The sequence below is a fragment of the Tyto alba genome, unplaced genomic scaffold (assembly GCF_018691265.1).
Source record: "Tyto alba isolate M040663 unplaced genomic scaffold, T.alba_DEE_v4.0 Super-Scaffold_38, whole genome shotgun sequence".
NCBI lineage: Eukaryota > Metazoa > Chordata > Aves > Strigiformes > Tytonidae > Tyto > Tyto alba.
In genome coordinates this window covers 20,364,903-20,392,517 of record NW_024881313.1, presented here as the reverse complement: position 1 = coordinate 20,392,517, position 27,615 = coordinate 20,364,903, and the positions used below count along the sequence as shown (strand labels likewise).

Sequence of the window (27,615 nt, the reverse complement as noted above, 5' to 3'; positions counted from 1 at the left end):
TCTGATATTTATTTCAGCAGAGCCACAGGAAATTAAGCTGATCTTAGCAAATGGATGGAGGCAATAAAAACATTTGCTAAATATTTCTGGATTCTTCAGATCAAAGCTTTTGAATCAGAGACAGAATATTTTCTGTCAATAATAAACATTAACTGTTTATTATTGATACCATGAAAAGACTTTCAAGATTCACTGCATCAAAAGATCTCTCTTTCTGCAGCACCCTTCAGACCTATGAGAGAAGTCAAATTCTTTTAACATACCTTTTTAAACTGTTGAGAAAAAGCTTTTCTCCTCTGTTTTCAGGAACCTTTCAAAACAGTATCTTCCTGGCAAGCTGTTACCATTCAGAATTTTTAAAACAGAGTATGTGTTATGTAAAGCACAAAAATGTAGCATAGAATGAGCATAATGTGACTTTAACTGTCACTTCTTTGTCTAGCTTTTGATGCATGGTAATCCCTCTGTTTTAGAAGAGTATTTCAGGAGGGCAGTTTTCTTTTCAGGCTATGTCTTCTTGGTTTAGAATCAAGCATATTTTCATAGTGTTCACATGAAATTAACTAATAAATCTGGCTATAATGAAGTTTTATTTTCCTTGATGTGGGATCATCATTAAAGCCTTTTGATGGCTGACCAAATAGTTTAAAGATGCAGTATGCCATGATGAGGTATGTTCCTTCCCTGCTTCTGCCTTTCACTAAAAAGTGGAGTGCGGTCCCGCACTTTTAGATGTACATCAAAGAAAAAGGAGGTGAAAGAATCACAGCTTTTCCTCATTTGCCTGTATTGTTAAGACCATTTCTATGAAGCTCTATTTCTCCAAATCACGTAATAGTGAATATCTTTGCTGGCATTTCTAATATCATCTGTCTACTTATTTAGATTTCATTGCTTGAGAGTGAGTCCTATTTTCAGAAGGTTCTGATCACCTTCCTTATAGATTTGGACTGCTGCTACCTCAAGACCACAGTACACAGAATACTTTCTTATTTTTAAAGACCTTGGTTCCTAGGATTAAGTCTTTCATATGGACCTTGAAAAAACAAAAAAAAAGGCACATTAAAATGCAATCAAACTGAAGACTGATGCTGTGTAGCAGAATCTCTTATCTTACAAAAAGATGAGATTATTGTGTCTTCTTCACCTAACGTTATTTTCAAAGCATATGACAGATTCTATCTCTTTTTTCATTTCTCACTGTTTTTCTCTTAAAACTTAACTTCCTAAAAGAGTATTGCTTAGATTATTTGAAAACAGTAACTTAACCCTACAGGGTTTGACCTTATATTTCATTCAAAGGAAAAAGGCTCTATATCAGATAAATCCACATACAGTATCAAATTATTAAAATTATTTAAATTAGTCAGAGAATGAAGTCAAGATTTGTTCACCCCAGATTTTAAGTTCAGTTTTTCTTTCGTTTCCTCTTCCCTCTTAATTTTTTTTTTGTTTTTTTTTTTTTCATTTTTTCTTCTTTTCTCTCTTCTTCATGGTGACATGAAGAAAAGTGAGTGCAGACAATAAGTTCATGAAGATGTGAGTTATGAATGAGCATGTGTGTCCTCTGGCACACTGTCAATCACCAGGCTGATAACAATTCAATACAAACAATTCAGCAGCACTTTATAACAACACTAGTTACAATAACTCATCTCAGCTTTGACAAGCTACTTTATTTTAGAGAAAGACAGATACTCTACATGTTAAGTGTAAAGTTGCTAAGTGTATGCAAACAAACCAAATAAAACATTTGTAGATGTCGTTAATCATATAAGAAAATCTGGGCACAGCAATAGTTATTTACTACTCTGCCCTCAGCTACTGCTTTGAAAATTTCTCTCTCTTACTAAATAACCCACAGAGACTTGTGGTTAATATTACTATTACAGTTAGAAAATTATTGCTAGTTATCTGAATGGTCAAGCTCTACATTAAAAATATAATTCCAAAATTATTAAGTCCACCTAGAATATCTATGAGAAAGATAATTAGAAACAATTTCAATGTGAGGAGAGATTTTAAACTCAAAATTTGTACTTTCCATCACTAAACAGAGGGATGTATGCTATGGAATTCTGAAATATTCAGCAAATGGAGGTAACAAAAAAAGAATAAACAACAACAAAGCAAATAACAACTGCAACAATCTACACAGTAATAATCCCAAAAGATAGGAAAATGCTAGTGATAAGTATGCAACAGAGTGAGTTTTACTTTAGGGATATGCCATTGAAAGTGATGAGCTTATTCAAGTTCCAGTGACTTTAATGAAGATTCATGATCCTCAGCACTGAAGACAATACATGAAAAGTAAGTTTCTCTCCAATTTTTCAGTTATATTTTGACAGGAACCAGAAATGCTGTTTAGTCTGTTTCTGTCTTCTCTAAAAACACTTGAGAAAGAAACATCAAACTGATCACATGGTATCTTTAAGGAGTTATTTGATCTGGGCAAAATGTATACTGCTTAAATACATTAGTAAGCATGAAAAATTGGCTTCACTTCTAAGGATAACACAAAATCACATAATTGCATTTTCACAGTGCATTATAGAAAGAAGGAAAACAGCAAGATGAAACACTGATATTTTTCTGCCTTCAAGCCTTTTAGACAGTTGGCATGTATTAGTCTCAGCAGGTTTTCATAATAAGAGTTAATGACAAAACCCATCCATCCATCCCTTTCATTTTCTCATTTGTGCAAAGCATTGAGATTATTTTCACACTCTGAAATATATTTTCCCCAATTTTAATTTCCAAAATTAACATAATTGTAGTAAAGGAAAATGCATTTCAGCAAGGAACATGCATTCTAATGAATAAATTAAATAAAAAAACTTACACCACTAGTGAAATATCTTTTTAAAAATGCTCCAGTTTTGGAATTCTGGAATCTCATAGTGAATTCATTCAGAGCATCAGAAGGCATTAACAGATCACCCTGTCATGAGTGCCAGCACTTGAAATATTTCTAGGAACTAAATGGTAAGACTCTGGGTTCTTAATTGCCTTAAGTGCTGAGTTGAGAAAAGCCAGTTTCAAAAACACTTTGATAAAAAGTAACTGGTAATTCATCTGGAGACAGGATTTTGTTTCAAGCAGGTAGGCATTTCAAGGAATGACAATTAAGTTGCTCATTAGTAAAGATGATTTTATGCTTTAAAAACTCTTATTTTGGAAAAGAAATCTGTAATGGGAAGGCAAGAATAAATTATTGCTTTTCTTTTAATTATTCTGTGACTATCACCTTCTTAAAACTTTGATTTATCCTGTCACAACTATTAAATCTACTAGATTTCATTATAGTCAGCTTTAATTTATAACTAAACAAATTCTTCTGTTTCTTGTTCGCATCTTTATAGATCCCCATGATACTCTTTACATCAAATATATTTTTATGTGCTTAGGCTCTTAAAATACATCATCATTCTGCATGTTATCCTTACCAATTAGAACAGAGAAATAAAACAACTCCTTTTTGTAAAAGACGATTCATTAGGTACCTTGTACTACTTCAACTTGTCTTCTTTTCCTAGACTTTCCAGCCTTCCTTTCTCCTCAAATGCAACAATTTCTTTTTAATTTCCTAGCCTAATCTACCTTAATTTGATTTTGGTTTTTATGTAGCTTAAGTGATACAATTGCAATTGCTTGGATTTCACTTTTTTCCCTTCATTTCTACCACTAAGACTGAGTAAACATCAAAGCCATTTTATAAGACTATTCGCATTTCAAGCAACTTAGTTCCATTTTGTCTCAAATCTCGCCACACCTTTGTTTTAATCACGTTTTACAGGTCTCCACAGATTGTTCCCATCTTAGAGTTGAGGCAACTAATTCTGCATAAAACCAAAGTTTGAAAGTGAAATAATCAAGGTTACAAAAACTCTAGGAAGATTCTAGACAACTCTTACAACCCTCCATAGTGACAAAGGTAAGAACAGTGTGCTATACATTGTGCCATGCTAGATTCCTTGAATTATAAGATAAAAGTCAAACCTTCACTTATATTGACTGCCTTAATAAATGCAGAACATATACAGTAAGAGATGTAACAAAACAGTTTATGAAGCAAGATTATAAAAGGACATTTATGGAAATGAGATAAGCTTAATTCTTTCATGTTTTCACTCCTCTTTAAAAAAAGTAAGATTCAGGGCAGTATGATAAAATCATAAGACTAGTAATAATTCTTATGACTAGCAATAGTAATTCTGAATTCTTGTACAATGACATTAAAACTTTTGAGGTTTTATTAAATATTTCATCTGTGACTTCTCCAAAGTGACAAGTCTGCAGGACAAGGATTGACATGAATATACATTTCTAATTGTCAAAGAGTATCTTATGCTTTTTTAGACATATAAGATAGTGATTACTGTCAGTCAGGTGTCATCCCTACGTTGATGTAGTGGGAGGTTCACTGGAATATAACTGTACTTCTTTCTTTGTGATATTTACTTTTACAGCCTATATGTGTTTTATTAGAATATTCTTTTCAATTGGATTGTAGCTTATAAAAATATAAAACGTGTCCTCTGGGATATTAGGTGAACTGGGCAGACTCAGGGAAATAAAAACACTATGGCTGAAAAAAAATAATAAGCTCTTTATATAGTCAAAGCTCGATTAAGTATTTTTAAGCTTCACTGAATTGATCCTGAGCAAAGACACATCTTTAAGAGAAATGCTCAAGTCCTTTCTCTGTAATATCTGATGGATACAACTATTTATTTCTTAGAGAATGCCAAGGAACCAGATATATTATTTTAATTTTTAATCTGTAGTTATGAAATATATTCTCTACAAATTGAGGGCCCTTATAACTGACAGATCTTATATTAAAATATTTAAGTGAGATTCCCTCTCTTTTTCTAATTCTCTCTCCAGTGGTCACCATCTTACATGTCAAAGGACATATAAAGTTATAAATCTATAAATATATATAGTATGGTAGGGATGTAGAAGATAAAAGTTTGAAAATATATTAATGAGATCTTGGTGTTTTCATTGCCAGCATAGATATGAAATATCTACCTAGGTATCCAAAAATATTTACTGAAGTAACCAAAATTCAAATATTTATCCAGTGACATTCCTGAATGTAACTAATATTACTTATTGAATGTTACTCTATACAGTTACATGTCTACACAAAGCTATATAGGAAGTAGTAGCTACTTTTCCTATTATAGATGCTAACTTCAGAATGAGATAAAACATACTCAAGACTCCCTTTGACACAGTGATTAAAACCCCACCACCAGCAAAGATAGACTCATGTGACTACTGCAGTGGCTGCACTGGAGCCATCTATGACTAAGTAACAGGAATCTCACCCACATTGGGACAAATTACAATTTAACAGCATGTCCTGTGATCTTAATATATTTCTTAGAAATGAAATCTACATGCCGGAGAAAGTACAGAGATCTCTTTCTAAGATGTCTTTCCTGTAGTAACATAGAAATAATTTGCCTACATAAAGGCAAATGATAGGTCTGAAAACAAGCATCAGCTACACTTCAAATATGTAAAAGAGAATTTGTAATAACTTTCAACCTGTCAAACAAATAAAAATAAAACTAAGGTAGAACAGGAAATTCAGTGGCATATTTTCTCTTCCATTAATATTTTGGTTCTCAATGAAAATCCTTCAGATATCCTTTTGTTTCTTCCCAGTGCAACAGCTGTTACAGGATCCACTTCTGGTTTATAGTTTCAGTAGTTGTGATAACATCAATTCCCAGTTTTCCCTTCTTCAGTCTTTCTCTAGATGTTGCAGACAGTGCAGAAGTTCTGCCTGTTTTCTATAAGGATTTATTCCCTACAGCCAATAAGCTAGCTATCAGAATATAAATCTTTTTTTTTGTGTGAACTAACTCAAAAAGGTCAACCAAAGGAAAAATATAACAACTGAGTGTTGAAACAACCAAAAATAAGAGAACTCCAAGAGATTTGTGGAAGAACATGCCTTCCCCTCTTCTCCTACAGCAGAAATTTAGTCTGATCATGACTATGGAAAGGGATATTTTAAGATGAAGTCTAAGGAATTTTTATAACAATGACATCCTATATGCTCCACTGTAATATTTGTAACAATTAGATTGGCATACTCAGAAAATATGAAATAAATAGTATGCTTTAAGGTATTTTAATATAATTTCCCACAATGTGCCTTCTTTTGTCTTCCTACAAGGTCTCCTGTAGCTTTCTTCCATATATGACCACACCTTCTCTGTATATTATTTGTAAGACCATTCCAGTTCTTCAGCTACTCACAGTAAAATTTTATTTTCAAGTTGAAAAGATTGACTCTTTAAGATTAGTCTTTTCAAGAGAGATGGTCTCTTTAGAAAAGTCTTACTGCATCACTATTGTCAGAAGATTTCAAATCTTACTTGAAGAAACACTTAATTTCTCTATACAATAAATCTTAGTACAACTTGGAAGGAGGAGACTGCAATTTGTATAGAGATCAAATTCCAGATGTACTGACTCAAACAGACTATACTGTTGACAAAGACAAAGTCTAAGGTTAAAAATGTGCAGCTAGTGAGTCAGAGAAAGATTTTCATTAGTTGTTAACCTTTCCATAGCTCAAATACTCCTAAAACAGTTAGGCTGGATAAAAAAAGAAAACATTGATTCTTTTAATAGCATGTGAAGAACACAGCTGGCATATAAAGTGTTAAAGGGATAGGAATCCACATAACTAATTTTGTGACTGCTAATAAACTTTTTCATTATATACTCCCACTGAACTCCCACTGAACACAGTTTGGAACTGAATCACACTGTCAAAATGCTCAAAGTAATGTTGTGCACAGCAGAATCCTTCAAATCTAATGAGTATTTTCATGTCATAAATAACAAGAATCTTCTGTTTGCTGATCAATGAAAATATTAGATGGTTCATATATCAAAATTTAAATACTACCTCTTCTGGATCACATTGGAAACTCTTATTTAAAGAACCTTTTCTCCCATATAGATCAGACTAAATTAAACTAGAAAACAGTAAGATACTAAGGTGTGCTATTCAGTGGGAGGTGTAGAAGGCAACAGTGAGCAGCTGAGGGGAAGTCCAAATAACATCTAAATATAGGCCACAGATTTTAATTAGATAAAGGGCAGAGTAGTTTTATCATACTGACACTTAATAGAACAAGTAATTTTTTTAGCTGCCTAAATGAGACAGTATAAATGTACAGAAAAGAAGTCAATGCAAATTATTTAAAAGGTGAAAGATGCTTCATGTTTGTGCCTTGATTTATTGATTCAGGTAAATATAGATTGAGTGCCTGGCCCATTTCACTGTAATTTCAAACAACAAAACACAGTTTTCAATAAACTGAGAAGTTAGCTATATAAAATAAATTGTGGTATACAACTGCATTAGCCTAAGTTTCCACTGTGGTTTCATACGACCTTTCCACAACAGCTGTCTCTTCTTACATTTCAATGAGAAGAGTAATTGACATCCAAAAAATTTTTGTAATTATTAATTGTAAAATGGCACCTGTGGTATCAAACTTCCCCTACCATTGTAATGAGAAACATGTGGTGACATTTAATAGTTTATAGAAAATATATTATTTTGCAAGGAAATAAAAATAAGGTTATTTACATTCTTTTTTTCTCCATGCTATTAATTGTTTTCCTGTTATTATAAGTGTTAGAATTAAAACCAGCTTAATATATTTCACTGTATATTTATTTAATGACTGCTATCCAACAAAATTTTCTTCAGAATATTTTCCTTTCTAAGAATTTTATTTTGAAAGTTAACAAAAAAAAATGGTCTTATAGCTTTAATTTATTATGAAAATCCGAAAAGCATCCACATAATGTCTTGATAGATATAGTCACAAGGGTTTTTTTGTTTGTTTGGTAGGTTGTGGGGTTTTTTGATGTCCTCACTCTCTATAGAAAACAAGTCCCCAGTTTTTCTAAGAAAATCCTCATATTTCAACAGCACCCAGTTATTCCTGGGCCACAGTAGAGCCCACAATTATAGCTAAAGATTAAATAATTCACCTTATTTGTCAATTCCATAAGAACTACACTTGTAATAAAGGTTTTTTTTTTTTCATTTGCATTAGCCTTTGAAAACTTTCCAAGCCATCTAAAACTCCTAGAGCTAAAGAAAAATGAGTATCACAGATAGACAAGAACCTCAACTAAACTGACATGTGGGAGATAAGAAATGCAATTTTTAGTGTTTATTTCCTTCTTTTAGTGCTCCTGCTGAAGGCAAAATCAAATATACTCTGCAGACCACACAGTTGCGCTCACATATTCCAGGCACTTAATGCAAATGGTCTTATTAATTCCTGATTTTAGTAGTAATACAGTTTCAGCTCTCATTACTTCATTAATTCAAACAGAAAATCACATTAGCATGGTTTCTTCAGTCTTTAGTAGTACTAAAATTCTTTCTATGAGCTCCTTGTTGTTCTAATTTTGAAGATACAGCCTGGCAAAACTTGCAGGAACAAGTTATAAAAGAATGAGGCAAGGTGGGAAGTGCTGAGGGTAGCTGGACAATCTGAGGTGTGTGACTGAACATAAAGTCCTGTTGAAAGAATATGAGTCTAAAAACCTAGATAAGAGACTCCTGTGAACAGACTGTGGGGTTTCCATAGGTCTGAGGGCAATTGATCTCTGAGTGGTAATGACCCTCTCATAGGCAAGAAACACAAAGTTACTAGGTTATGGGAATTTTTTCCTCCATGGTAAGTAACCCAGTGGGAAGAAACTGAAGTCTCTCAAAGCTCCTATTACACTGACACCATTAGTCTCTGCTGCAAATGATAACTGCTCTCTACCACCATGTTGGATGTCAGTGCATGCAATGATAAGAAAATTCTACTTGAAGCAGCCTTCTGTCTTTCATTTAATTCACCATTACATAATGCAATGGAGTCAAGCTACGAACAAATACATGTACAGATCATTACATTCATAAATATTTGTATTAAAAAATACCTAGTCTGAATCTTGCATGAAATGAATTGGAATCAGATACTTCCATCTTTGTGAAATGAATTATAGCAAATACACAAACACAACTGCTGGTTTTGTTTGTTTTGTTGTTGTTGTTTGTTTGTTTTGTTTTGTTTTCCTGAAGCTACTGTGGATTCAAAGAAGAAGACGAGAAACTGAAAAAAGTTCTGGAAGCGTAAAATTTAGACTCTTCATGTTAAGATTTTATTGATTCATCAAAGTAATTTTAAGAACACTACAGCTTGATACTACAAGCTTGGCAAAGATCAAAGACTACCAGAAACTAGAACATCACCAAGACACTAAAACAAAACTTAGATTTAAAAATAAAAGTGGCATTTAAAGAGGATAAAACTGGAAACAAATTAATGTTCTACAATGAGTACCTGTGCTACATGGGTGCTTGCTGAAATTTTGCTAGTATAACATCTGTTCAGTTCAGTTTGTGTTTGACAAAAGAAAGATACTTTTCTCAGTAAAAGACCAAGGGGCCTTTGGGTGTAAAAAGAGATGAGAAAGGAAAAAGGAAAGAAAGAACTTCTACCTTTTCTGAGGTTAAATAGAACTCCTAGAAATGTTCAGTGTGTTTTTTTCAAGTGGAGTCGTTGAGCAGGAAAATTAGATACTGTCAAGATTTCAGGTATGACCAATTCTATATGCTTTCTAAAAGATATCAGCAGGCACCAGGTTACACATTGCATTATTTATTTTTTCTTTTTTAAAAAAGATATGTTAATTACATTTCTAAATTTACTTATTTAGAATAAGAGATATGAAAAACTAATGCTCAAAGCTCAAGGTTACACATCTATGATTTAGACAATGTCCTTTTGTCTTCATAAAAATACGTTTCTGTTTCACAGCTGCTATATAAAAAAAACCCTGATTTTGATGTCTGACGCTTCAGTAAAAATCATTAAACAGCAGCTCTATGATCCTTAAAAGAATTCTGCCCTGAGACACACTTAAATCACAGATATTGCTGCTGAATATCTGCCATGAAAAGTGTTAGAAAAGAGAAAAAGAAGTCTGATCTGCAAAGATCGCAGAGATGTTTCAAGGCCTCATATGCTAAAAAGCAGCAACATAACCACCATCATTCCGTGAGATTATGAGCCGAAAAATAAATAAAGTAAATCACTCCCAAAGATCTTTGATTTGGGGAATGATTTCTGTGAAACAACACTGGAGAACTGTACATTGTGTAGGAGACTGAAAATGCTTTTTTCATCTATGTCACATTGTGCAATGGGATACCAGGCTGGGATACAAAATAGGATAGTGGTATTAGCCCTGAGAGTCAGGGCTTGTGATTCCAGGTCTAATGTTACAAGATATTGTTGTGGTGCTTCAATTATTTGGTATGCATCATGCTGTCTAAATCTGTCAGCCTGTTCAGTTTTCTAACCAGGTACTGCCCTGCCTGACAGAGACATGCCCTTAGTCACACTAATATTTTGCTACTCATCCTCCTCATCTTCTAAGAGAGAAAAAGGTCAAGTTCTCAAAGAATTTAAACAAAAAAATGTTTAATAATTCACATATGAACAATTTCTCTTATATGTGTTTCTAGAAACATAATGATTTTAAATTACAAATCCTCTGACTAACGTCTTCTTTTCACGAGCAAGTTCAAAAATACAAGGGTGATTCTTTAAACCTTCTTCAAAATATTTTTGTTCCTTCGAAGCACATCCAAATGTATTATTACAGCTCACCAACTCTTTGGAATGAATGCTTACATCTGGTTGCAGTATAAGAATACAATGAATTTTGTGTGTCCAATAATTTACAGTTAAGAAGATTGAAATAACTTCCTAATGTACTCATCTGAGAAAATAAAATTCACTGAGTGGTGTCTGCCCTTATCTGTGGTTGTGCATATTTGTTTGTCCCTTCTGTGTAAACTGTTTTTGAGAAATGATGTTTCCACTGAAGACTGACTTATTTCCATTTAATCATTGTCTGTTGGAGATATGCTTATGTCATGGGGTCAAAATCAGACCTACAACAACCCTGTTTGAAACAATGCCTAAAAAGGTGGAAGGTGCTGTTTCAGATTCAGGAGATATAAATAAATAAATATCTTGCTCTGGGAAGAAAAGCTGCCATAAAAATTAATCTTCCTTTCTTTCTTTATTGACAAATAATACTGTATTTCACAGTATCCCCACTGATTTCCTTTAAAGCTCTCGGGGCTAAGCTAATATTCCCTTACTCTCACTCATTAGTCAGATCAGACATTTCACTGACTCAAATACAACTTTTAATAACAGTTCACAGGTCAACAGCAGGACTAAAAAGTTTAAAACTGTCCCTTTTGAGATACTCATTAAATGAAGGCCATTACCCCTGTGATGCTATGTGGAACCAAATTCTCCTGAATGTTTATTTTGCTGGAATTAGTAAAGGAAAACTCTTTGAAATAAACAAAATATTAGGATTCAAAGGAAAAATGTATAAATGTAAGCTACTGAACATATAGATAGATATGTTCATATATCTATTTCACCCATGTACAAATACTAGAAAACTTTATACTTACGCATTAAAGAATTTATCTAAAAAGTTTATTACATCTTAAGAGGGCAAGTGAAAAATCTATATATTTTCTACGTTGTTTGGAACATGCTTTGAAGTTCAACAGACTCTTAAGTAAAACATTAAAACAAATCTCTGAAAATTTGAAGTTTCTTCCTCTAGCTGCATGGAGGTCAGATAACCTGCTTTGAGGCTACCTGAACACAATGAAATCTATAACTTCTACATTTATGTGAGAAGTTGATTGTTTTTCATGCAGCCAGTGAGAAGAATCAATGTAGAAATACACAGTTTATTTTAAGCTGTGAAGTAGAATAAGCTGTTTCCTCATACTTTATTTCTGAATGACTTCCCATAGAAGTAGGGTCAACGATATTGATTTGTGAAAATTTCATTTTAAACTACTCGATCCTAGAAATATAAATGTCTGGAAGATACCAGCTGCCATGTGCAGCATCTCTGCTGCAGGTTTTCCTGTTGACAGCACCAGAAAGTAGGCTGCTCCACTAAAAATAACTGAGGAATTACAAAAACCACTATGAGTCATTTATACTTGAGCTATGGCACCTGCTAATCTATACATTTCTACAGTACTAGCCCTTTCCTCTCCTCTGTACCTTAGACTAGCTAAAATCAGCAACAATATCAAGGAAAAAACTGAGACAGTTTCCAGCTTTTGCTGAGAAGCCACAGCAACCAGGCGAAAGGGTCGGTGCTGCATCAGCCCTGAGCAGCTGGAGGATGCTGGCCTCTGCCTCCAGGTTGCCCTGGCCAGGTCGGTCTGTTGCTGCAGTGATGCCCATGGGCTCCTGCTTTGTTTACAATGAGCTAGCCAGGACTTCTTGTCCTCCTGAATATTGTTATTCCTTTGCTCATTTTTAACTGGATGGAATTAATTAAATCCCTGAGTAAGGTCCACTGGAACTTCCTAATGAGATCCTGTGTAGAGTACTAATGACAGGTTTCACCATCCTTATACATCTGAATATTTATTTTTAGAGTCCATTTTCAGATCCTTGAAAGAGTCGTCCCGTCCCCCCCCAGCTGTATTGCATCTCATCTATATGCAGGATAATTAACATTGATCCCACAAAAATTATCTTCAACAAATGGTTTTATCTTTTGATTGTTGTTCCTTTCCCAATGTGATACCTAAGATTTGCTTCTTTAAATGACAGAAACAACGTAAGTAGCAGTAGAAAACTTACGTTCAGATCAGCAAAACAATAAAATGTATCATTCCTTTCACCTAAGAATTCTTACTTGCCTCTTTAGAAGCACGTTTAAAAATAACAGTTTGCTCTGACTCAAAAAATAAACTAGTGTTAAGTACCGATGATGAACCCCACCATCACTGCTAAAACAGGTATAATGAATATGCTGCACTTTACCTTCAGAATATCTCCTATAGTGGATTGTATTCTTTTACAACTGCTGCAGAGATTAGAAATATCTCAAAATCTCACTGCAGCAGCAAAGTTTTGGCTAGTTATATCCAGATCTCTTCTGGTAATATTCTGTTTGCCTGGTGAGCTTTTTGCACTGCTATTAAACATTTTGTAATTTCAATTTAGATGGATGGCAAGTTGAATATTGAAGTCTCCATAAATAGCTGTAATGTCAACATCATTCATTTGCATAAATGTTGAGGGGGTTGATTTGAAGAATACTATATTTTTGCAACTAGTTCAATGGTCTGTCATTTTGATCAGGTTATTATTGCACATACAGAGAGGTTTATACAAATAATATGTAATACAATTTAAGGAGAAAAAATCCACTGTAACTGCAGAGAAATTCCCTGAGAAAATGAATTAGTTTTTTCTAACTGCAAACCTTAATATAAAAGTACATGATTGGCTACATAAAAGTATCCCTTTTATGATCCTGCAGTTTTATTGGTTATCATAATATGAGATACTACTTTAGCAGTGTGATAGGTAATATTCTTAAACTTCCTGAACGTGACCAAGCAATGCAAATATTAAGACACCAGTACATACCATGAACTATGATTTTTAAAAAATGGCGTTTTACTCTTGATTACCATTTTTTCTTCCACTGTGATACTCACACAGAGGAGGAATGTCTTCATCATTCAGCCTCCTTACCATATTTCCTCATCATATTGTGTATTATTGTGCCATTGGCATGTACAGTGCTCATTCTTGGTTCAACTTTTAATGGATGTGATGATTTTAACTAAAGACAGTTTTCTAAATTGTCAAACAAGATGGTAAATTCCTTCCTAGGTCATCTCATCTTCCTTGCATTTTCAACCAATTACAATCAACTGATCTGCTTTCACTGATACTAAATTAACTTTAAATCAAGAGATACTCAAACTGAATGGAAAAGTATTGGTATTACAGTTTGAAATAGCAGAAGCAACTTCAGTATGACTTCCCATGACTATGTGTTGTTTAATTAGATTTTATTCATACAGACACTGCTAAATAGAAACTCTATAATACTGACTTACAAATCCCTATAAGCAATATAAAAGGTGAACTAGGCTGATCTGCAAAACAATCCCAGATACAATAATGAGAATAACTTTTCCTATCTTCATGTAGAATTCTTGCCTTCAATTAAAAAAAAAAAAAATTGAATAAGAATAATAAGTTGTTACTCAAATGTCTTCTATTTACACTGCCTTTAAAAATCTCTTTATGCTCCCTGGAGACAAGGATTTAAAATAACATAAAAATAATATCTGAAAAGTTTATTTGGAAAGTAAAATTATGTGAAAATAAGAAGAAAGCAATGTCTCACTGTAATAAGAATAAAAGAAAGAGAAAACATAAAGAATAGTCTCAAAACCTAGAGAAAGGAAACATTACTGATTGTGATCTAGAAAATTCCATAGAAGTAACATGTTTGAACAATATATTTCAAACAAATATTAAAAAGTACAATAGAAAAGAATCTCTACAGGCTCTTATCAATGGGGATAACTATCTAGTAAAGCTGCTGATGTCAATCCTGTTAAAAAAAGAAAAATAAAAATTAAATCCCTTTGTCCATCCTGAGGGTGGAAAAAATAATTAAGAATTTTAACTACTGGACTTGAGCCCTTCAGAGACAACATCCCAACAGAGAATAAATGTCTCTTTTAAACTCATTTTTGGTGTTGTGATTTGTTTGATTTTCTTTTATTTCACATCTTTTGTCTCCTATTTAACAGAAGTGTTTTAAGGTGTATTATTAATTTCACTGCATGTAATAAAATGAGTTATAATTATCTTTCTGTTTTTAAGGTGATTGTCCTTGCTACAACATACTTAATGTGATAATTGCTGTACACAATCAACAGTGATAATTTAAGTGCAAACTATTCACACATACCTAATGTGGCTGCCATTTTCTATCAAGGTGAGTTTGCAAGTTAGTTTACAATTAAAATTAAGCAATACTAAAATGTTCATAATTACAATATTTGCGTGCTACAAAATACACCTTTGAGTAACAAGATGAGAACATAATTTGAACTGTGAATTAAAATAAATGTGTATTTTTGCACATTATTCATTATAACAGGTTCTATTTTTCTTTTTGGTTTTGAACACATTACCAAAGAATAGTTATTTTCAAACAGCAAATTTGGGGTTGACCTACTTGCCTCCTTTATGGATTCAAGCTTTTCCAGGAAACATAGCTGTATAAATACATCTCGTTAACTCTACAGCTACCTGATGAGCAAGCTGTTGTCATTTGTAGGTGTTTGGACTAATCCATTAAAAAATCTCCTAATGGCTGCAAAAGGGCTCATTGTTTTTATATTTCAGACAGACTTGGCCTAGGTTGTGTCTTTAGATGTTAAAGACTATTGAAGTGCTTTATCTTCCACGCTTTTGAATTATTCTTCTAATATCCAGAACAGAGAAACAATTTTTAGCAATTCATTTTCAAGGACAAAATATGATTTATCATTAAAAGTTAAGGCAGTCAACATATGCATTGGAAATAAAGCAGAAATTTTAATGCAATTCATCAAAATAATTTATATCTCAAGATTTTATTAGAGATATTGAAGAAAGAGAAGTTAACAGATATACGGCAAATGAATTGCATGATGATTTATACATGAATAGACAGAAGTCCCTGCACAGATACAGGTAAGAACAAATACACAAACTCTCATTTGCAAAGGTTTCTACTACATCTAGAAGTGGTATATTCGGTAATTGTGTTAGAACACCACTAAAATGCCAAACGGCACTAAAATACACAGCATACACAGGGAGGTGAAATACTGTATCTGCTACACTGATCATTAATTTCTACATTTTACTCAGAGTCATATGATTTGAAACTTGCTTTTACAAGCATTTAATCTTTTTTCTTTTCAAAGAACAACAAACGGAACAGCCAATTTTCAAGGAATATATAAGCTTTCATTTTTACATGAATAACTAGTTTTTTCTATTTTTTATACTTTCGTCATCCCACATTTAGTGAAGAAAATGTTATTTCTAAAGATAATTAATTATCTATTCTGTACCCGTCTACATAAAAAGACAAATAATTTAATACGGTCATATTTTTACATTTAATTCTCACTTTGTGCAGTTCGCTAATTAATTTTTTTGGTGCATGTCATCTCATCAGAACAATAGGGTTGTATACTGATAGCTACCAATAGGGATGGCAACAAAATATGAAAATAGCTCTCAAATGGAGAATGTCAAAGAGAAAAGTATTGTATGTGAAGAGGGAAAATGGAAAGAACTTTTGAAAAGATTTTCTGTGGCTTTTCAGAGAAACTTCTTTTGGAAGAGAAAAGGTAAAAGTATATTTAAGATACTAAAATAATAAAAACCAGCACTGAACTAGGAGACATGTGGAAGTTCTTCCAGTCTACAAGCTGAACAACACAACGTCAGAGTGCTGAAGCACTCTGCTAGACTACATACACTGTTACAGATATCAGATATTAAAAATAAAAAGGTTTCCTTTTTATTACCTTAATCAGAACCTGAATACGTCCCATGGCTTTTGATGACTTGAAGTACCAGAAGCTCATCACACAAGTCCCACTTGATTCTTTCCATCTGGAACTCTTCACATGGGCTTTTTCATTTTTTAGGCCTATTGCAGTGGCCTCAAGATACAGGAATTGTCCTGAAATTAAATGATGTGTTACTGAAAAATTATTCTGGTCTTTCAAATTAGATTCCAAAACTCAGAAAAATAAATGCAGAGTACTATTTCCCACATAGATCCTATCCTAGTGAAACTTGTCTTAGGGTTAAAAATGACCAGATCATATTCCTTGTGTACTTGTTATATCAGGAATAAACTGGGAACAGTTTTAGATAGGCCGTTGTAGAAGGGCAAGAATAATTCCATGTTTCCCAGCTACTCTGATTACATATTCTTACCCAACAGCATTGATACTATTTTAACAGTACATTATAGAATAACCACACTGATAAATTTCAGGATGAAATTTTCTGAAAGATAACCTTCAAGATAGCAAGTCACACCATACAAAAAATTGTGAAACAGGCAAAAAACCTTTATAAACTTATAAATCATTAGGTATCCCTAATGATTCATATCACCTTTGGCCATCTGTACTCTTTAATGTATGAATATTAACTCACATTTAAATTATTTAGTCAGAGGAAATTGTAAAAATAGATGCCTATAGTTAATATTTTCCAACACTGATATGGTTCTTGAGTTTTACATTTTTATTTTTAATCAGAAGTATACTAAACTGTGCAAGTTTTCAGATTAACTTTTTTCTTTTGTACAAAGCCCAAATGTGTAGTTCTCATGAGAATAAATGTAGTATAAATAACACATTGTTAAATTATAATTGCACATCTACTGAAGTTTGTATATGAATTAGAAAAAAAAATTACATTAAAGATAGAGTAAATAGGTTCATTCTAACTTTGACACTTCTCTAGCTAAGCTACAACCATAGATATTTGTCGTAATATTATGGGATGAGAAATTTGTTTTTTACCTGAGGTCAAGCATATATTTAACAAGTGTAGTGACATATTCGTGACAATATTAAAAAAAATAGAAATTGCAAATTAACTATTTTTTGTACATCTGCTATTTTGTGTGTTAAAAAAGACATGTACATAAATACTATGAGATATGAAAAGCATGCTATGTCATGTCATGGTATCAGTGTCTGCTAGGAAGACGTGGCTAGACTGGGTTGAGTGCTAGGCATGTTGATGTTTGTTAATGCCTGTTTCATATTAGGCACATGACTTCTGTTTGGAGGAAACCAAACCAAAGAAACCCAACCCAAAATCTGTCACAGTCTTCTTTGGAAGGAAACTTGACTGACTGAGGTGGCAGATAAGGAACACTCTGAAGGGCCATTTGATCTGGATGGCTGGGACCAGCACTGTGGTTAGTTTGGTTAGTGGATAAGAGGACAAATCACTTAATCCCAACCAGAATCACATAATTCTAGTATTAAGTAAATACTCAGCCTTTTAATGGTGAAAACAGAGGTGATAATGAGGGAGTTAGAATTAAGAAATTGCTAGATGTATGCTCAAGAGCTGTGGTTTTGGAAGTAAGTGCTGAAATTAATCTCTGTGCAAGGACTGATCGCTGAATAATGCATCATTCTCTACCACATATGACAAAGTTTTAACAGGTGAGCTGAATTTGGTTTTGGTTCTCTCATGATGAACACAATTATGAAGTGTTATCAGTTCTAACAATATAGCCAGATACCACCTTCACCTTTAAAAAATTGATCACATTAAAAATGTGAAAATTTAAATTAATTCTAAATACATTTATTTGAGAACAAAATTTCAATACTATAGAACAGCTCTTGAGTAAGAAATGGAGAATTTGACCTGTTTGATCACTCACCATGACAAAAACACCTAACTTTCAGATTATAGGGTAAATTTCCAGGCTTGAGGATTAGATCAGCAGTAATTTTATTCATATGTGCAGTGGATTCAACATATATAACATGGAGATACTTAAATCTGTATTCTAACAGAACTGGCTATTTTTAAAACCAAATGAAAGACAAGGACACATTGGAGGGCAGTTTTCTTGTACTGCATCTTTCTTTGAGATCGGTGAAATGCAGTCACACTGGACTGTCTCAAATTTTAAAAACATATGAGCACATATTCTTTGTGATTATTTGTGCCTGTTTCACCCTCAGTCACCTTGGCAAGCTTTCACTGGCCTCTGAATTTCTATATATCTTCAATTAAACATTGGTTTCATTGGGTTTTGTATTTTAGCAGTTCATATAAACATTCAACTACTAAATACAAGTCCTGCGCCTTTGTGCAACTCTGCTGTGGAATATTTCAATTTAAGATCAGTTCTGAGCTCAGCTTCAGTAACATCTTTGCCTGGGCTATGGGATCTTCAAAGGCAGATGATGAAGACATGGAGCTTGTAGCAAGAAGAAGAACAGATAACTGGGTGCTTTGGACAAAACAAACCAGGAGCTGCACAGCCACTAACAAAGAAGGTTTATTTATTTAAATGTATTTACTTAAAATGACCTAAAGTTAAACTATGAATAGTCACTAGGGGTAACATTAAGCTTCTTGGAAATGAGCTCAAGCTCTGGAGAAGTGGGACCCAGTGGATCTCAGAGCTGAGCTAACTCACCAGTGCAAGCTGCAGCCAGACCTCTCTCTTGACAAGTAACAAATTATCTTGCTTGACTCATACAGCAATACTTGAAGGAGAAAAAACTAAGAATCAATTTTTCCAAACTTTAAGTCATTATACAATAGTAATTAATATTTTGATTGTGTTACACATTGAATTCATTAAAAATGACATCCCGATTAGACATGGTAGAACCCCTCTGCTGTCTCTCAAGGGAGATATGAGAAGCTCTGTGAAGACAATTACATCTTGTTTTTGAACTGACAACTTACCAGTCCTATTTCCAAGTGTGTGGTCCCTGGGAGGTCTAAGACTTTGAGGCGAGCTGACCCCAAGCACCCAGTTAAAATTGTCCGCCAGGGAATTTTGCCAGCCACATCTGCCATTCTCAAAGGTGCAGGAAGTTCCACATTCACTCTCGTCTGTATTATCCCCACAGTTATCTTCAAAATCACAGCTTTGTTCTGGTCTGTAACACTTGCCATTCTGACATTGCCAATAGCCATGTGAGCAGGAGCCTGAAAAGAGAAGAATGGGGGTGTCCTGGTGAATCACACTGCCATGAATCCCAACAAGGTTACTGGAAGGTTACATCTCAGAGTTTGATATTTAGGAGGATGAGGGTGGTCCAGAGCAGTTTTATTAAAAGCCTTTGGTTCCCTTGAAGTGCCAATCCATTACCAGTTTATTTCTTTTGTATTTTTTCAAGAGATTGCCTAAATAAATGACTGTTTTTCTTGTAAAGCCTTTGAGGGCAAGTTCCAGCCAGGCATTCCTTCACTAACAAAGCTTTCTAGTCTGACTTAATTGCTGACTCTCCTTTCATGTGGTGTAGGATTAAACCATTTCATTTTAGCTGCAGAACTGAGCTCAGTTTAGGAGCCCAAATTTGGGAGAAAAAGCTTTTCTATTTTACCTACAGAGATTTGGCTTTTAGTGGATTTTTTTCTTTCTTTCTTTCTTACTTTTTTTTTTTCTTTTTTTTTTTTTTTTTTTTTCAGACGAGTTCAGTGGGTTGATGCTGTCTTTTTTTTGAAGTATACCTGGTGTTATTGAGGGATAATTCTGCTATTGTACAGCCTAAAAAATGTAGGACTCATTTCATTGGATTCATTTCCAAGCCTCAGGTTTTAATTCAGATCAGTTTCTGCAGGGCTCTGGATAAAAAGCAGCCCATTCAATACATTCTCTAATCAGGAACAAGGACACAAAATTCTGAAATGGACCCTCGCTATTTCCTTCATTCATTCTGATCTGCCAGAAATAAATGCACAAGCATAATCTTATTTTAAAATACGAGTATCACTAGATTAGCTCATCAGACATAAAGTTAAAATATGCATGTGTCTGAAAGTTGTGCAATTATGGGAAGAACCTGAGATAATTGATACTGAAAATCACATGGTGCTAAAACCATGTTTCCATTACCACAACCTTAATTTAAAAGAGGACCTGACAGAGCTAAATGAAATTCACATAAGACAGGATTTTATTAAGAGGTCAGAATAACTGACTTATTAACAAAAGGAAAATAAGAGATGGAGTATCCAGTTGGTGTGTTGGCAACCTCCATCTCTAGGACCGCTTATGCCAGACTAAATTACAAATGCCCCAAACTGAAAAAACACTGCCACATCCCCTTGCTGTAGTCTTTGGCTAAAGTGAAACAAGCCTTGAATCACTAGATGTTAGCTAAATACAACAGGCACTAATACCTATTTTTTAAGTAAAAAATCCTCCTAACACATACTTATTAAAATAAACAAATAAATACAAATAAATATTGGAATTCCATAGCTTAGATATAGAGGACTGTGTGCGATTTGGCTTTTAACAGCTGCTCAGAGAAAGGAAGAAAAAGTCCTGAACAGAAAGAAGCAAGCCAGAATAAAAGTCTGATAATAACTTAGAAAGTCAGGAACATCAGGCAATGGTCTCTGGAGCTAGAGACAAAGAAAATGGGTAAACTGACTAGAAGAAAAAGACTTGTCTGAAGTTCACAGTTACAAGTTATGAAAGCATCAGTGGGATTTTTCTTAGAACACAATCCATTAAAACGACCCTAGCCAAAAGAATGGAGTGATTGTAACAATCTATCAGTCAGTGTCTAATTATTGCAACCTGCAGGACAGCTGGAATATATCAGAAACTTTTCCTATCTGTTTCAGAATTTCAATCTGTGTTGTTTCCCAAAGGGTGACAGAGATTTGTTATAAAATTGCTGCCTAATTTAAATGGCATCTATTTTTAGGAGCTAGTTATTATAACCCTACATTCCTTTTATGTGATTGCACTAAGAATTTAAACAAAAAAAAAAAAAATTGTCATCAAACTAGGAATTTAATTTTCAGGATGCAGTCCATGCTTGTAAATATTTTTCCTTGCTGTTCGTCATGATCAATAATTACAGTAAGCATTGCATTTTGAGGTTCCTTTGTAGCATTAATTCCAGTTTCAGGTAAAAAAAAAAAAAAAAAATAGTGCCTTTGAAAAGTGGAAGTCTTTCCTTTCTGTGGAAAAACAAAAAAATCCATCTTGAATCCTGGCATGAATGAATCTTTTCAAGCATGTGTAACGAATGATATTACACTGACTAACTGAGTCTGTAACGTGACTTGTTTCTGAATGTACTTCCATAGTATGTTTTCTCCTGAAATGACATATTTTTAAGGCTTTATAACTGTAAAAAAAAAAAAAAAAAAACAAAAAACAAACCGCAAAAAAAAAAAACAACAAAATATCCTAAACAACAACAACAAAAAAAAAAAAAAAACCAAAACCAAAACAAAACGCTCACAACCAAAACCAGCACAAAACCAACCTATTAGAAAAAGAGGGTTTTGAGCTCTCTTCCTTTCCTCTCTATTTTTTCCCAATCCTAACAACCCAAATACTCTGTTATATAGATGCTTGTGGTTATAGTAGGGATATTTTATTGAGAGGAACTTCTTTGAAATGTTCAATAACTTTTTCTTCCAAGCAGTGTTTCTTAAAGATTATTAGCAGGTAGACTTTTTGCCCTATGTGGCAACTGCATCTACACACTAGGCTGCAGTGAATCCAAAGGAGCTGTTAGTGCCTTTTAGATCAATAATCTCTGATTTGAGGAGGATTTACACAACTGAGGAAAACAGCTGCACCAGTCAATAATATCCTTGTTTTATATATCCTAAGCAAAATCAACAGATGGAAAATGTAGTTTTTAAAAAATATAATTAGGACAAGGATTAACCACCTGTATTTCATAAAAGTGTTTATCTTAATTATATTTTGAAAAAAACGTACCTGCAAACATCAAGAGAGAAAAAAATCTTAGCAGCAGAACTGAAATATGGTTTATCTTCTACATCAGTGAGCTTTGAATAGTAATAAAGATAACATGGTGCATGGGTTGCAGTCTTGAGGCAGAACAGCAATAAATTACAGAAAATATGAATGTATTTTATATTAATATTAAGAAATTGAATGTATGTGTGCTATTCACGTAAACTTCAAACTCTGGCCAAAAAGGTTGTTTTTCAAAGAAGTTATTCCAGAAGGGAAAAAGTTATTCTTTAATCTTTGAAACAATAGCCTGTGTCACAACAGGACTTTTCTATGAGGTAGCTAACTTTTGTATCACTCTATATCATTCTAATAACTTTATAGCTTGTTTAGATCATCTCTGAAAATAAAACAAAATTTTAAATCCTCTAAAAATTTAACTCCATTAATCTATGATAAATGGTGCACAAGCATCTTTTTAGTTATTCATTTCTTTCACTTTAGCAAGTGGAGATATTTGAGGACTTATTTTTTTCCATTATCACTTAAAAGGTCTTAAAATCTTCAGATGATCTTCTCACTTCTCTGTTCAGAAACACCTTAAACTTAAAGCTAATTTTTTTATCACCTAAATTGTTTGTTTCCTTCTCAATATTTAGTTTGCCTTTTATTTCAGGATGAGAATCCCTCATCCTTCCCTTTATGAAGGTAATAACTATTTTCTTTTTTTATTATTATTATTTTTAAGTATCACTTATTATTTTATCATTAAAATACATTAAAAATGCTCACAAGATGTTTGGACTCATATCTGAGTATGCAGTCATTTCATTTTCATTCAATATTAATGAAAACAAACTGAGTCGTATTTGCTTGGATTGGACATGAAAGATCCCTAAAGGTATTGTCTGATTTCACACTTGCATTGGGTGACCAAATGGAGCCCAATTAATGTAATTTATCACAGAAAAACTTAAGAAATAGCTTGATCATGTTATGTAATTACCTGTAAGAAGACAAACACTGATAGTGGAAAGCTCTAGTCTAGTAGAAAAATCCCCAACATTACATGCTGGAGATCTGAAGTTGGTGAAGTTTAAGTTAAAATAAAATGATTGAGAAATTAACCATTGAACTGATAATCAAAGACTGTGATGAATTCTCTATCAGTTCAGGACTTCAAATAGAGACTTATTTTTTTCCCAAGATATATGCTTTGGTTTAAATTAAAATTATTTGATAAATCAAGGAAAACTCTAGATGAAAACCTGCTTAGTGTTATATGGGAGGTTAAATTACATATTAATAGTAGTGTCTTTTGGTTTTAAAAATCAAAGTGCAGTTGCAGACCCTAATTTGCTTATATAATTATGAGAATTTATAAGAGAGAAACTAAATGTTTATCCATGCCTATATTAGGTACCAAATAGAAACTAGAATGCTAGGTTTCTCCTTTAGATTGCAGTCTTATTCAATCTGGTCCTTTAAATATCTTTGCTCATTGGAAATAAATTAAGTATGATAATTAAACTGATAAATAATATCAGAACTTCTAGAAAATTGCAAAAATATGATTGCATATGGGATTACACTAGTTATGACTCTAGTCATAAGCATTCAACAATTAATTCTCATAATTTAAACTTGTTTTTTTTCAGTTCTCATTTTATATCGGTATTGCTTTAGAAACACCAGCAAGCTAATTCATGTTTTAGAATGACATGAAACAGTTTAGTGATAAGGATATTCCAAAAGTTGTTAAACTTGTTCTTCTTAAACTTACATTTAATGGTATCATCATCTATGTTTTCCAAACCTAAATCCAATCAAACGAATGAGGTAATTTACAAATCTCAGAATTATCAGAATAACACATCAGTGGGCTTGAAAAGCTAGATCTGCTTCAAAATATTTTCAAAAGATTTTATTTATATCCACATATCTAGAAGTATACCTGTTCCTAAATCTAAACTGGAGTTCCTGTAGAACCATAATCCGGTATTGAGGTCAGAGTAATTAATCAGCAGTCTAAGAGTCTGAGATCCCAGGGATAGGTGCTCTCTAGATATTTTAGATCTCTGAGTTTTTCCCTGAAACAATTACTCCATTCTCATTCTTGGTCTGAGTTGATATTATTGTATGACTGAATTGTATGTGTCCTTAAAAAAAAAAAAAAATGTTAACAAGAACATCTTTCCTCAAATATCTCATCAGTGTAATCCAAGGACACAGAGTAAATAAAGTACTTTCATCAGAGTTGATGATTCATGGTAATAATGACTTGTCAGCACAGAAGTGTGAAAAATACAGCTCATTTCAAAAGCAAAGCTTTGGAAATTACAAGAATTTTTAAAGACTTTCAGAAATTGAAGTGCTGGAAAAAAAAGAAGACTTAAAAACTACACATTATCAGCTCCTTCTTTGTAAATAGTCTGTTTTTACTGGGAATGAGTGCAAATATTTGAATTTTTGGTTTTACAAGCCTCTCAAGTACATTGACATATTTATTTGCATTCTGAGCAACCAAAAGTTTAAAAAACAACAGCTTGAGTTAATTTGCAAAAGGGACTTTGAAAAGAAACTGCTAACCTTCTCTGTTTCTTCCATGACAAACTGCTGATGAAGGCTTCTCCAACAACTGAAACTTCCTCCGTTGATTTCTTATCTTGACCATTTTGACATATAAACATAAGAGAATTCCTTTCCAGTAATCAAATCCAATAATATTAATCCTCAGAATCATTAAGAATCACAAGCAGAAGCAGAAAAGTAGCCTATCACTGTTCAATATTATTGTCTCTACCCATGAGAGAGCACTGAAGTATCTTCTTTGTTACGTTTCCTGCTGCTTTATTATTTCTCATTAGAAAATGATGGTTATTTATCAGTCACTCAGTACACTTTAAGACTTACACAGCCCTAACATCGTGCTTTGCTGTATCTAAGGTTAACAGAAATTCTGAAGGATAAGGGGAGCTGGAGGCAAGATGGGCACTCAATGCCTCTTCATACTGAGTTTATTGGATAGACTATGGGCATGGCAGGAGAACTCTAAAAAACAACCTTATGAGGAATAAAACTTGTTTCAAATGCTTAGGTGTATGTGAATGTGCATTCACTCGAAAGAAATTAAAAAGTAGGTTATGACTAGATAAGGTCTTACTAGGTCTTTTAAACGCTTCCACTACTACAGTACTGCATATTTTTCCATGTTGCTTGGGTAATTCTACACCTATTTAGTCTATAAAACATGCTAGCAGGTGAGTTTAAAAGGAAATTTTCAGTTAATCTCTTCAGATGAGAAATGCCTATGGTGAATAAGAACAGACATAGGCCTGGATTCATTGACAGGTACTCCTCCTTCTATTGCAAAGGCATTGAGACTGTTTTGTTCCTTGCCAGAAAACTGAAACAAGATACAGGACATGTTATAATGATTATTCCAGTGCTAATCAGATGGTTTAAGTCTCTAACATAATTAAATGAACAGAGAAGGAAAACAACTCTAACAAGACATATGAACAATGGGAACAGGGATATTTCAATTCTTATATACAATCTTCCTCTTCTAAAGCCAAGCTGACATTTAGAATCTATATTCTTGAGGATGGACAAAGAAATACTAAGACAAAAAGGAATCCACATGTAGTTTTTAAATAAAACTTTTTTGGAAACAATAATACTCAACATATGCATCAACTACAATGAGAAATGTTAAATACTAACCAACCTGAAAATCTTAACTCACTCACCTGAATTTACTCTTAGTAAATAAAATAAAATTAAATGAAACAAAATTTTGGCTGGCCATGTTCCAGATCAAACAAATTACACCTAAATATTCACTGCCTGAACTCGTTAACAAAGGCACAGAAAGAAGAAATATTCCTTAGGTATAAAATCCACAATCCTAAAAATATGTCAAATATTTTTTTTTTCTTTTCTTTCATTTGTGACTTTTAGTAGCAATATGTATGTTTAGGTCCAGAAGATTTAAAGTCAGTCTTGCATCTTCAGCTTTCTCCACCACAGAAGGCAGCCATACAACCCATGTTCCATGTGAGAATATCTTGGTGCAACAGAACTGGAAGGAAGCCTGTCAAGCTGCCTTCTGAAGTTCTCCAGGCTTGACTCCAGGTTGCTACATGTCCTTTAGAAGTACAATTCAACAGCTCACCTAAAACACATTGTATAACTGTACACAAACACCTTGCCTGAGCAGCAAAATGTTATAATGCTTTTATCAAAACCTGGACTGATGTATAACTGATGATATCTCTACCTTAGAGCCGAATGTCATTTAGTTGTGACCTCCAGATTAATGGTCCAATTGCTATCTGAGTGTTTGAAGGGTAGAAGAAGGTATAGCATTTACATTTCCTGCCACCTAGCACAGACTCTGGGCAGTGGTTTCATTGCCTGTGTTTCTGATGGGAGAAAAATCTGCAGATTGAATTTAAAAGATGGCTTGAAATAAAGCAGAAGCAGAAACCCATAAATCAGAACAGCTTGAGCATGAGAAATGGGGCGCACAAACTCTGAATAGGTGAGATATGTCAGAAGAGAATTTCTATAACCAAAATAACCAAAAGAAAGCTGGGTAGACAGTGAACTAAAAACATTTGATTATGTTATAACTCAGGATGAAGAAGAAGAGATCTTCCCTGGCTGCACTGCAATATATGTTCCTTTCACATTCTCCACCACAGTCTAAGTTGTTGCCCAAAGCATATAGTGGAAGGCAGAGCTGCAGTGCAGTGATAAATCCCCTTTGTATAACTTGCCAGAGGTGCCACACTGTGCTCAGTAAATGTGATAGGTGGAAAATGCTACCCTCAAATCCCACTCAAAGCCTGGCCAACCAGCTCTTATTTATAGTCACAGCTCTGACTCAGAGCAGAGGACAGGACACTCTGCTGGTCAGATTCAACCTAAATGAGAGAAGTCAGTTGACATGGAGGCACAGAGCTCAGGAAATGCTGGGTCCACAGCTGGAAGTATAAACCAAAATACTTTTATAAATCCCTTCTCTGGCAAATAAAGGCATGAAAAAAGACATGGCTTAAGCAGTAAAAGTACAAAATAGTCACTGAATGATTTTATTATATGTCCACAAGACCTCATCTATCTCTTCCAGGAACTGGCATTTTCTTTGACAGGTGGTCC

At 33.5% G+C, this 27,615-nt stretch overlaps 1 protein-coding gene across 1 annotated transcript in view; it reads right to left on the bottom strand.

Moving 5' to 3' along the window:
• MALRD1 (MAM and LDL receptor class A domain containing 1) overlaps positions 1-27,615 on the bottom strand; it is a 274,148-nt gene that overhangs the window by 114,889 nt on the left and 131,644 nt on the right. Inside the window, exons 26-27 of the mRNA XM_032991470.2 lie at positions 19,458-19,703; positions 16,520-16,677 (exon numbers count right to left, since the gene is read on the bottom strand). Of these exons, the coding sequence (XP_032847361.2) occupies positions 16,520-16,677; positions 19,458-19,703 (404 nt within the window). The remainder of the gene's footprint in view (positions 1-16,519; positions 16,678-19,457; positions 19,704-27,615) is intronic.